This window comes from Salvelinus fontinalis, unplaced genomic scaffold (genome assembly GCF_029448725.1).
Source record: "Salvelinus fontinalis isolate EN_2023a unplaced genomic scaffold, ASM2944872v1 scaffold_0134, whole genome shotgun sequence".
NCBI classification, from domain to species: Eukaryota; Metazoa; Chordata; class Actinopteri; order Salmoniformes; family Salmonidae; genus Salvelinus; species Salvelinus fontinalis.
In genome coordinates this window covers 288,403-302,043 of record NW_026600343.1, presented here as the reverse complement: position 1 = coordinate 302,043, position 13,641 = coordinate 288,403, and the positions used below count along the sequence as shown (strand labels likewise).

The window sequence follows — 13,641 nt, the reverse complement described above, 5'->3', positions numbered from 1 at the left end:
CACATTGACTCAGTACTGGTACTCCTTATAGTCTCATTATTACCTCAACTACCTGGTACCCTGCACATTGACTCAGTACTGGTACTCCTTATAGTCTCATTATTACCTCAACTACCTGGTACCCCTGCACATTGACTCAGTACTGGTTCTCATTATAGTCTCATTATTACCTCAACTACCTGGTACCCCTGCACATTGACTCAGTACTGGTTCTCCTTATAGCCTCATTATTACCTCAACTACCTGGTACCCTGCACATTGACTCAGTACTGGTACTCCTTATAGTCTCATTATTACCTCAACTACATGGTACCCCTGAACATTGACTCAGTACTGGTACTCCTTATAGTCTCATTATTACCTCAACTACCTGGTACCCTGCACATTGACTCAGTACTGGTTCTCCTTATAGCCTCATTATTACCTCAACTACCTGGTACCCTGCACATTGACTCAGTACTGGTACTCCTTATAGTCTCATTATTACCTCAACTACCTGGTACCCTGCACATTGACTCAGTACTGGTACTCCTTATAGTCTCATTATTACCTCAACTACCTGGTACCCCTGCGCATTGACTCAGTACTGGTACTCCTTATAGTCTCATTATTATGGTCGGTCACATTTGAGAGTGAGGCAAATATATAGCATTTTGCGAGAAATAAAAACATGATTATTTGTCTCTCTGAAATGAAAACATCAAGGGATTTTTAAACAAATACATGTCTGTCATTGAACAATCCCATGCCATGATTAGATAGTGGAAAAACACACCAATCTGTTTCAGATTAAAACAATAACAAAACATAACTTCTTTAAAGAATAAAAGCTAATTTACGAACATTTCTGAAAATGGATATATAGCTTTTTGGAATGAAACTCTTCTTATGTTTCCCCATCTGAGCTCAGAGTAGATGAGAGATGTAATGTTTGTCTCTGTTGTGTTGAAGCCCAATCAAGCAGGAGAGACCAGCCTCCCCTGTACCCAGCTGTGTGTCCATGAAGAGTGACCAGTCTATGGGTCTACCTATATCCTTTAGAGAGGGAGACTTTTCTACTGAACAAAGGTAAGAAGAACTCATGGGTCATGGTCAGTGAGTTAAACAACACTGTCTCTAGTCATTTCTACTCTCCCATTTTCCCATTTCTTTTGTTGTTTTCATAATCCATAGGCTAATCCTTTTGTCCATTTTCATAGTCCTGTGTGTGTGTGTGTGTGTGTGTGTGTGTGTGTGTGTGTGTGTGTGTGTGTGTGTGTGTGTGTGTGTGTGTGTGTGTGTGTGTGTGTGTGCACTCCCTGGATGAGGAGATGTAATCTCTAGTCACTTTTACCCCTACCTACATGTACATATTACCTCAATTATAGTCTCATTATTACCTCAATTACCTGGTACCCTGCACATTGACTCAGTACTGGTACTCCTTATAGTCTCATTATTACCTCAACTACCTGGTACCCCTACACATTGACTCAGTACTGGTACTTCTTATAGTCTCATTATTACCTCAACTACCTGGTACCCCTGCACATTGACTCAGTACTGGTACTCCTTATAGTCTCATTATTACCTCAACTACCTGGTACCATGCACATTGACTCAGTACTGGTACTCCTTATAGTCTCATTATTACCTCAACTACCTGGTACCCCTGCACATTGACTCAGTACTGGTACTCCTTATAGTCTCATTATTACCTCAACTACCTGGTACCCCTGCACATTGACTCAGTACTGGTACTCCTTATAGTCTCATTATTACCTCAACTACCTGGTACCATGCACATTGACTCAGTACTGGTACTCCTTATAGTCTCATTATTACCTCAACTACCTGGTACCCCTGCACATTGACTCAGTACTGGTTCTCCTTATAGTCTCTATTACCTCAACTACCTGGTACCCCTGCACATTGACTCAGTACTGGTACTCCTTATAGTCTCATTATTACCTCAACTACCTGGTACCATGCACATTGACTCAGTACTGGTACTCCTTATAGTCTCATTATTACCTCAACTACCTGGTACCCCTGTACATTGACTCAGTACTGGTTCTCCTTATAATATCATTATTGTTAGTTTATTGTGTTACTATTTCCTTTATTTATTTATTTAATAGTTCTTACTTTTTAACTGCATTGCTTGGAAAGGGCTTGTTTGTATCAACTGTTTATATTTTAATGTATATTTTCTATGAATTGCAAAGACATTTGCAACTTTGTATTTGTAGTCAACTTTGTTCTGAATTTATCCGCAGAGAGTCTGATAAACCATTTGATTCTATGTTTAGCAGAGATCTTCTGTGTATAAAGTGACGTGGGAGGGTAATAAAAGCATCTAACGAGTCACTCAAATGTTCTACGTTAATAACGATGGTTTTGGGAAACAGCTCAGAGATTTAACGATGCTCCTATTAAGGCTTTGATGATGAACTGAGCTTTAAGATGCTTTTGGGAAACCAGGTCCTGGATAAAAACATCTGCTGAATTAAAAATGAAATGTTTAACATACAGATCTCATATTACTGATTTTTTTTTTAAATCGAACTTTTTTTTATTGATGTCACAAATGTATAATTTTTACATATCTTTATTATACATGTAGGTATTTGTTACATTTGACTGTGTAAAACCTAGCAGAACTACTGATTTCTCTGAGAGTGAGGCAGATATATATTATTACTGTGTAAAACCTAGCAGTAATACTGATTTCTCTGAGAGTGGGGCAGATATATATTATTACTGTGTAAAACCTAGCAGTACTACTGATTTCTCTGAGAATGAGGCAGATATATATTATTACTGTGTAAAACCTAGCAGTACTACTGATTTCTCTGAGAATGAGGCAGATATATATTATTACTGTGTAAAACCTAGCAGTACTACTGATTTCTCTGAGAGTGAGGCAGATATATATTATTACTGTGTAAAACCTAGCAGTACTACTGATTTCTCTGAGAGTGAGGCAGATATATATTATTACTGTGTAAAACCTAGCAGTGCTACTGATTTCTTTGAGAATGAGGCAGATACATATTATTACTGTGTAAAACCTAGCAGTGCTACTGATTTCTCTGAGAGTGAGGCAGATACATATTATTACTGTGTAAAACCTAGCAGTGCTACTGATTTCTCTGAGAGTGAGGCAGATATATATTATTACTGTGTAAAACCTAGCAGTGCTACTGATTTCTCTGAGAGTGAGGCAGATATATATTATTACTGTGTAAAACCTAGCAGTACTACTGATTTCTCTGAGAGTGAGGCAGATACATATTATTACTGTGTAAAACCTAGCAGTACTACTAATTTCTCTGAGAATGAGGCAGATACATAGCATTCAGGAAATAAACATGATTATTTGTCCCTTTGAAAGGAAACCATCAGGTGATAGATTTTAAAACAAATACATCTCTGTCATTGAACGACTACATGACGTGATTAGATAGTGAAAAAACACCAATCTTTTTCATAATTTCTTTAAACAATAAAAGCTAATTTACCAACTTTTCTGAAAATGGATATATAGTGTTTTGGAATGAAACCCTTCAATTGCTTATAATACCATTAGTTCCCAACAGTTACAATGTTGTATTTTAATTAAAATATATAATAAAATGCAGAGCACCTGGCTGGAAACCACTGATCTGAAACCTTTAGGATATTCACCAGGCTGGAAACCACTGCTCTGAAACCTTTAGGATATTCACCTGGCTGGAAACCACTGATCTGAAACCTTTAGGATATTCACCTGGCTGGAAACCACTCATCTGAAACCTTTAGGATGTTCACCAGGCTAGAAACCACTGCTCTGAAACCTTTAGGATATTCACCAGGCTGGAAACCACTGATCTGAAACCTTTAGGATATTCACCAGGCTGGAAACCACTGCTCTGAAACCTTTAGGATATTCAGCAATGCACCGTGGGGACACTGTGGGGACAGACATAAATCTCTTGGCATGTTTTATTAACTACATATGTTGTCTCTGACCTGGTATCAGTGACATGACATCATCATCATTAGTCTAGATTAGACTAGAGACTGAAGGTCTGTTTCTGTTGTGTTGAAGCCCAATCCATCCGGAGAGACCAGACTCACCCAGCTATCTGTCCATGAATAATGACGGGTCTATGGACATTTTCTATGATTGCGAAGATGGATACTTTTCTGCATTTACAGGGTAAGTAGTACTCATGGTACATACCAGGTATGTATTCACAGAGCAACAGCAGTCTGTGAAATGAAGACTCCAATCTATGATGCCGCCAATTACATGCACCAAGGGAGACATTTCTTCAACACAGAGTAAATAGTCCTGGTATATACCAGGTATCTAATCACAGAGTAAATGCTCATGGTATTGATACAAATAGCGTGTTTGTGTTCAAAATGTTAAACACAGGTTCTACAAATCCCAGGGCACAAAACAGACAAGGTTTTAAAAATTCTGTTAACTCAAACCCAAATAATGTTGTTGACAAGTCCTTTACTCATATTTGTGACCACTTTAAAGGTTTTTAGCCCGATCATCTGAGCTGGAGTTTACAAACACAGAACATAAGACCAACACATAAACAAACTTAGTCCCAGATATAAATCAAATTGTATTAGTCACATACATATGGTTAGCTGTCACGGCCGTCGTCGGAATGAGACCAAGGTGCAGCGTGCTGAGCGTACATTTCTTTATTTATAATGTCGCCAACAAAACAAGAAACAAAGGAACGACCGTGAAGCTTACAAGGGCTATAGTGCCCCTAACAAAGATAACTTCCCACAAACACAAAAGGGAAAAAGGCTGCCTAAGTATGATTCCCAATCAGAGACAACGATAGACAGCTGTCCCTCATTGAGAACCATACCCGGCCAAAACATAGAAACACAAAAACCTAGAAAACAGAACATAGAATGCCCACCCAAATCACACCCTGACCAAACCAAATAGAGACATAAAACGGCTCTCTAAGGTCAGGGCGTGACATTAGCAGATGTTATTTACAATGACAGCCTAGGAACAGTGGGTTAATAACTGCCTTGTTCAGGGGCAGATGTTTACCTTGTCAGCTCAGAGATTCGATCTAGCCCAACACTCTAACCACGAGGCTACCTGCCGCCACAGACATACATGGTATCACTTGTGATACGTAATTATTATACATAAATCATTGCAAAAAGCACAAACATACTGTTGCATGTAGGTCTATATTATTTATCGATTGATCATATAGAAATATAAAACATTATTTAACTACTCCAAAGCAATTACATAATTGCACCACTGACTGCATTATTCTATAGTATTATCAAGACACCTGCTGTGAACTCTTAACAACTTAGGACAGCTCACGAGGTGTCCTAAATATCTGCTGACTAGATGGGACTAGAGACTTCATGCATAGCTTTAATGTATACCCATGAGTGTAAAATGTCTTTATTCTCAGCACTTATACGACCAATTTTCTACTCTGAGACGCTTTGTGGATGTGGACCCAGATCTCAAAACATTGTTGTAAAAAAACTTAGAATGTTTGTTTAACATAATCATAAAAAAATTTATATAAAAGGAATATTACTAATGTAACCCACTGTAAAGACTGGGTTTAATTATTTTGCGCAACTGTTCTGGAACTGCCCACGTTCGGTGTGGCGCCAAGCATATTGTCCAGTTACAGTTGGCTGAGGTGATCTTGGGGAATAACGACGGAGTTCACTACAGTGTTGAGACACCGAAGTTCAGTGTTCAATTTGTTTTTTTCTTTACGGTCAGGGACAGTATGAGTGGAGACAGATCCTTTTCACTCTCTATCCTTGTATGAGTTTATGGTTCACCGGAATCGTCATCATCCTCGAGATAGGGACAGACGAACGACCTTCTAGCTAGCCAAGCTAGTCGGTACAGCTAGGTAAGCTAGCTAGCTACTCTACCAGCAGCATCCTAGTTATCCTAGCTAGTCGGTACAGCTAGGTAAGCTAGCTAGCTACTCTACCAGCAGCATCCTAGTTATCCTAGCTACCACTACATCATCACCGGCTGTCTGCATTTCTTGTGGACCGATGGAGCTCCCCGGTTGTTTCTTCCACCTGTTAAATCCGTGGAGGGCTTCTCCCTCTCTCGTTGACGGATGCTGGCTACCTCTGTCCGGTTCTCCTCTCTTCACTAGATGGACGGTAACTTTAGTGTTTAACCCCTCTGTGTCCAAGGACCAAACTTGTTTATATTATTTTCAGGGCGCCTCAAGTAGGCTGGACACATTACTTTTGTCTGATTAAAAACTAGTTCATTGCATCCGCCATGGAGCCCAGTTTCATAATATTACCATATGTCCCTTTTGATTTAGTAATCGCTAAAAAACAGGCCTTATTTTAGGTCATTTTTCACCCTATTAACTTCGTTCTATCGAGGAACAGTTTTTTTTGTTGACGACTTGTTGTTTCTAAATGGCTGCTGGGTAATTTGATATTCATCTACATTTTCATTTGAAGTCATCGAAATGATCGAATGCTGCGCAGGTTCACTGAGTTACAAACCAGATGGACAGGTCTAGCTAATTGATTTGTAGATCTGACTCAGTTGTTACCTCAGATTATGAGCCTAGCAGGTGTTGTGAATGAGTTATGTAGTACCCACAGAAGGCCACAGGGAGGAGCAACGGAGCTATAAACCCATACTCTTTTTTTGCCTTAAAAACCCTAAACCAAACAATCAATCAAATGTATTTATGAAGCCCTTTTTACATCAGCAGATGTCACAAAGTCCTATACATTAACTCTAACCCTACGTATGACCTATTTTATCCTTAACCCTAATTATAGCGTGGCGTAGAACAATTTTTGAAACTATTTTAGTAATAATATTATGTTAGTTATTACAATTATAGTACTAAATAGAGATTTTGCTTATTTTGTAAATCAAAACCTGTCTAAGCATTTAGCTTTTTTTGCGTTTGTATTGTATTTATTATTGCAATGCAGAAAACTTGATAAAAAAGCCACATTAATTGTATTTTTCTAATGTGGTTTGAACTGGGTGACCTAGTAACCTCTATGTGAAAGTCCAGCATTTGGCGTGGGGCAGGTTTGAGACTGATCTAAGGAATTAACAAGAAAAATACACTTTATTTCTCAGCTGCCTCGCCAATGTCTGCAAATTAATTAATAACTTTTAATTGCTAAATATTTCCAATAGATGGCAGCATAAGACCACAAGGTGTCAGTTATAGGCTACAAGCAACAATATGATTGACATAAAATAGCATGCAACCACAGACTATATGTCCCATGATTTTCTAAAATGGTCACTCATTATTTTAGTTAGCTATATATCTCGTATTAGGGCTGTGTGTCAGGGTTGTGTGCAGAGAAGTAGCGGAGTCAAGCGCAGGACACAGGTGTTGAGCGAAACCACAGCGTTTACTCAAAAATTCAGCAAAAATTCCTCAAATGGAATAATAACAAACACACACGTATTAACAACAACCACTAACGCAACAAACAATCACGGACAAAACAGAAATGAATGCCAGAGGGGTAAAACTTCTTATGGCTGCAAGCCCGACGTCGGTACACTTATGACAACAGCCAGCTCAAGTGCAGGGCGCGAAATTCAAAATATATTTTTTTGAAATATTTAACTTTCATACATTAACAAGTCCAATACAGGAAATTAAAGATACACATCTTGTGAATCCAGCCAACATGTCCGATTTTTTAAATGTTTTACAGCGAAAGCACCACGTATATTTATGTTAGCTCACCACCAAATACAAAAAAGGACATACATTTTTCACAGCACAGGTAGCATGCACAAAACCAACCAAACTAACCAAGAAACAACTTCATCAGATGACAGTCTTATAACATGTTATACAATAAATCTATGTTTTGTTCGAAAAATGTGCATATTTGAGGTATAAATCAGTTTTACATTGCAGCTACCATCACAGCTACCGTCACAAATAGCACCGAAGCAGCCAGAGTAATTACAGACACCAACGTGAACTACCTAAATACTCATCATAAAACATTTATGAAAAATACATGGTGTACAGCAAATGAAAGATAAACATTCAGATTTTTTAAGTGTTTTACAGCGAAAACACAATATAGCATTATATTAGCTTACCACAATAGCCAGAAACACAAGCCATTTACCAGCAGCAAAAGTTAGCGATCGTAACAAACCAGCAAAAGATATATAATTTTTGACTAACCTTGATAAGCTTCATCAGATGACAGTCCTATAACATCAGGTTATACATACACTTATGTTTTGTTCGAAAATGTGCATATTTAGAGCTGAAATCAGTGGTTATACATTGTGCTAACGTAGCATCTTTTTCCCAGAAAGTCCGGATATTTTTATGACAATCACCTATTCTGACCAAATAACTATTCATAAACGTTACTAAAAAATACATGTTGTATAGGAAATGATAGATACACTAGTTCTTAATGCAATCGCCGTGTTAGAATTCTAAAAATAACTTCATTACGACATGCAGCTTACGTTATGGCGAGAGAGTGCCCAAAATCTGGGCGCAAACTACTAGTACACATGTACGACAGATATATGAAATAACATCATAAAATGGGTCCTACTTTTGATGATCTTCCATCAGAATGTTGTACAAGGGGTCCTTTGTCGGGAACAATCGTTGTTTGGTTTTAGAATGGCATTTTTCCCTCTTGAATTAGCAAGCACACTAGCTAAGTGGCGCGAAGCTCTCCATCGTCAACAAACACAGAACAACGCAACACGCCTAACGTCCCGAAAAAATTTCAATAATCTAATAAAACTATATTGAAAAAAACATACTTTACGATGATATTGTCACATTTATCAAATAAAATCAAAGCCGGAGATATTAGTCGTCTATAACGACAGCTTTTCAGAAGGCAATACCAGGTCCCTTCTCGCACGCTCCAGAAAACAGGAAACTGGTGACACGTCATGCCAAGAGCTTTTATTCGACCCCAGATCAAGTTATACACTCCATTTCTTCTCTCACTGCCTGTCGACATCTAGTGGAAGACGTATGAAGTGCATGTATACTAATAAATATCAAGGACATTTATAGGCAGGCCCTAGAACAGAGCATCGATTTCAGATTTTCCACTTCCTGTCAGGAAGTTTGCTGCAAAATTAGTTCTGTTTTACTCACAGATATAATTCAAACGGTTTTAGAAACTAGAGAGTGTTTTCTATCCAATAATAATAATAATATGCATATTGTACGAGCAAGAATTGAGTACGAGGCCTTTTGAAATGGGCACCTTTTATCCAGGCTACTCAATACTGCCCCTGCAGCCCAAAGAAGTTAAATAGGGAACATGATAGGGGAATTGAAACCAGGTGTGTGTAATACAGACAAAACAAAACGAAACTGAAAAATGGATCGATGGTGACTAGAAAGCCGGTGACGTCGACCGCCGAACACCACCCGAACAAGGAGAAGGGCCGACTTCGGCGGAAGTCGTGAAAGTGTGTTGCTTTACATAAAATGGTCACACATTACTTTAGTTAGCTGTATATCTTGTATTAGGGCCGTGTTGTTTTTGGGAGAAAAAAAAGTTGTGACTATAGCATGTATTGAACCCCAGGTAAATAATCACTAGTCAGAACCTCAACCGTAGTTTTCATGCATTTTAAAAAACATCTTAATATCTGATATTGCGAGTAAACAACCTCGGAATAGAAAAGACAAGAGTGCGTCTTCCAGCCCTCCAATAAATTACATAATTCAACCCTCCCGGTTAGTAAATTTACCTCAACATGCCCCTCGCTTGCTCGAGAAGGCAGAGTGACGACACAAGCTCTTTAGCGGGCTGAGTTGGCTACTTGTGAGAGCAGGCAGAGTGGGTCGATGCTGGTTGATGAAATTAACAATGAATGTACTTGGAAAATACGTTTTTCTCAACCAGAGGTGACTGAATTAATGCTCAGGCTTATTGATAATCGTTATAGTAATGAAGTAAAATTTCAAAACAGGAGCGTAAAAACAGATAATAATAAACATGAATCATAATTATATTACTTCACAGTAATCTGTGAAATGCTTTTTCAGTCCTTCCTCTTGTGTTAGCAGTGTGAAAAGGGACAGAAAGAAGCACACAGGGAGAAAACTAAACTAATCTTCTGAAATGTCATTTGTGGTCTTATGCTGCCATCTATTGGAATTATGTCGCAACTGCAGTAGTACTGAATAATGTGTAATTCCGTATTAAAGTAGGAAATTCTCTGAATTGCTAAATATAACATTTTCTAGTTCATTTTACCACTTAAACCGTAAAAAAAACAATTTATTGCATAACAAACAATGAGTCTAACATAAACCAAAAACATTATACATTTAGTTAAATATATATATGAAAACATACTTATTTAGATGGGTGACATTATCTGCCAAAGTAACAGCCCTGTAGACAAAGAAGAGCTCTCCAGTAGGTACCAAAACATTCAGCCCTGTAGACAAAGAAGAGCTCTCCAGTAGGTACCAACACATTCAGCCCTGTAGACAAAGAAGAGCTCTCCAGTAGGAACCAACACATTCAGCCCTGTAGACAAAGAAGAGCTCTCCAGTAGGAACCAACACATTCAGCCCTGTAGACAAAGAAGAGCTCTCCAGTAGGAACCAAAACATTCAGCCCTGTAGACAAAGAAGAGCTCTCCAGTAGGAACCAACACATTCAGCCCTGTAGACAAAGAAGAGCTCTCCAGTAGGAACCAACACATTCAGCCCTGTAGACAAAGAAGAGCTCTCCAGTAGGAACCAACACATTCAGCCCTGTAGACAAAGAAGAGCTCTCCAGTAGGAACCAACACATTCACCCTGTAGACAAAGAAGAGCTCTCCAGTAGGAACCAACACATTCAGCCCTGTAGACAAAGAAGAGCTCTCCAGTAGGAACCAACACATTCAGCCCTGTAGACAAAGAAGAGCTCTCCAGTAGGAACCAACACATTCACCCTGTAGACAAAGAAGAGCTCTCCAGTAGGAACCAACACATTCAGCCCTGTAGACAAAGAAGAGCTCTCCAGTAGGAACCAACACATTCAGCCCTGTAGACAAAGAAGAGCTCTCCAGTAGGAACCAACACATTCAGCCCTGTAGACAAAGAAGAGCTCTCCAGTAGGAACCAACACATTCAGCCCTGTAGACAAAGAAGAGCTCTCCAGTAGGTACCAACACATTCAGTCCTGTAGACAAAGAAGAGCTCTCCAGTAGGTACCAACACATTCAGCCCTGTAGACAAAGAAGAGCTCTCCAGTAGGAACCAACACATTCAGCCCTGTAGACAAAGAAGAGCTCTCCAGTAGGAACCAACACATTCAGCCCTGTAGACAAAGAAGAGCTCTCCAGTAGGTACCAACACATTCAGCCCTGTAGACAAAGAAGAGCTCTCCAGTAGGAACCAACACATTCAGCCCTGTAGACAAAGAAGAGCTCTCCAGTAGGAACCAACACATTCAGCCCTGTAGACAAAGAAGAGCTCTCCAGTAGGAACCAACACATTCAGCCCTGTAGACAAAGAAGAGCTCTCCAGTAGGAACCAACACATTCAGCCCTGTAGACAAAGAAGAGCTGTCCAGTAGGAACCAACACATTCAGCCCTGTAGACAAAGAAGAGCTGTCCAGTAGGAACCAACACATTCAGCCCTGTAGACAAAGAATAGCTCTCCAGTAGGAACCAACACATTCACCCTGTAGACAAAGAAGAGCTCTCCAGTAGGTACCAACACATTCAGTCCTGTAGACAAAGAAGAGCTCTCCAGTAGGAACCAACACATTCAGCCCTGTAGACAAAGAAGAGCTCTCCAGTAGGTACCAACACATTCAGCCCTGTAGACAAAGAAGAGCTCTCCAGTAGGAACCAACACATTCAGCCCTGTAGACAAAGAAGAGCTCTCCAGTAGGAACCAACACATTCAGCCCTGTAGACAAAGAAGAGCTCTCCAGTAGGAACCAACACATTCAGCCCTGTAGACAAAGAAGAGCTCTCCAGTAGGAACCAAAACATTCAGCCCTGTAGACAAAGAAGAGCTCTCCAGTAGGAACTAACACATTCAGCCCTGTAGACAAAGAAGAGCTCTCCAGTAGGAACCAACACATTCAGCCCTGTAGACAAAGAAGAGCTCTCCAGTAGGAACCAACACATTCAGCCCTGTAGACAAAGAAGAGCTCTCCAGTAGGTACCAACACATTCACCCTGTAGACAAAGAAGAGCTCTCCAGTAGGAACCAACACATTCAGCCCTGTAGACAAAGAAGAGCTCTCCAGTAGGTACCAACACATTCAGTCCTGTAGACAAAGAAGAGCTCTCCAGTAGGAACCAACACATTCAGTCCTGTAGACAAAGAAGAGCTCTCCAGTAGGAACCAACACATTCAGCCCTGTAGACAAAGAAGAGCTCTCCAGTAGGAACCAAAACATTCAGCCCTGTAGACAAAGAAGAGCTCTCCAGTAGGAACCAACACATTCAGCCCTGTAGACAAAGAAGAGCTCTCCAGTAGGAACCAACACATTCAGCCCTGTAGACAAAGAAGAGCTCTCCAGTAGGAACCAACACATTCAGCCCTGTAGACAAAGAAGAGCTCTCCAGTAGGAACCAACACATTCACCCTGTAGACAAAGAAGAGCTCTCCAGTAGGAACCAACACATTCAGCCCTGTAGACAAAGAAGAGCTCTCCAGTAGGAACCAACACATTCAGCCCTGTAGACAAAGAAGAGCTCTCCGGTAGGAACCAACACATTCAGCCCTGTAGACAAAGAAGAGCTCTCCAGTAGGAACCAACACATTCAGCCCTGTAGACAAAGAAGAGCTCTCCAGTAGGTACCAACACATTCAGTCCTGTAGACAAAGAAGAGCTCTCCAGTAGGTACCAACACATTCAGCCCTGTAGACAAAGAAGAGCTCTCCAGTAGGAACCAACACATTCAGCCCTGTAGACAAAGAAGAGCTCTCCAGTAGGAACCAACACATTCAGCCCTGTAGACAAAGAAGAGCTCTCCAGTAGGTACCAACACATTCAGCCCTGTAGACAAAGAAGAGCTCTCCAGTAGGAACCAACACATTCAGCCCTGTAGACAAAGAAGAGCTCTCCAGTAGGAACCAACACATTCAGCCCTGTAGACAAAGAAGAGCTCTCCAGTAGGAACCAACACATTCAGCCCTGTAGACAAAGAAGAGCTCTCCAGTAGGAACCAACACATTCAGCCCTGTAGACAAAGAAGAGCTCTCCAGTAGGAACCAACACATTCAGCCCTGTAGACAAAGAAGAGCTCTCCAGTAGGAACCAACACATTCAGCCCTGTAGACAAAGAATAGCTCTCCAGTAGGAACCAACACATTCACCCTGTAGACAAAGAAGAGCTCTCCAGTAGGTACCAACACATTCAGTCCTGTAGACAAAGAAGAGCTCTCCAGTAGGAACCAACACATTCAGCCCTGTAGACAAAGAAGAGCTCTCCAGTAGGAACCAACACATTCAGCCCTGTAGACAAAGAAGCGCTCTCCAGTAGGTACCAACACATTCACCCTGTAGACAAAGAAGAGCTCTCCAGTAGGAACCAACACATTCAGCCCTGTAGACAAAGAAGAGCTCTCCAGTAGGTACCAACACATTCAGTCCTCTAGACA

The 13,641-nt window shown here is 40.3% G+C and overlaps 1 protein-coding gene across 1 annotated transcript in view; it reads left to right on the top strand.

Annotated features, from left to right (window-relative positions):
• Positions 1-13,641, top strand: part of LOC129843425 (uncharacterized) — a 109,460-nt gene that overhangs the window by 53,293 nt on the left and 42,526 nt on the right. The window contains exon 7 of the mRNA XM_055912139.1: positions 4,073-4,183. Coding sequence (XP_055768114.1) covers positions 4,073-4,183 — 111 coding nt within the window. The remainder of the gene's footprint in view (positions 1-4,072; positions 4,184-13,641) is intronic.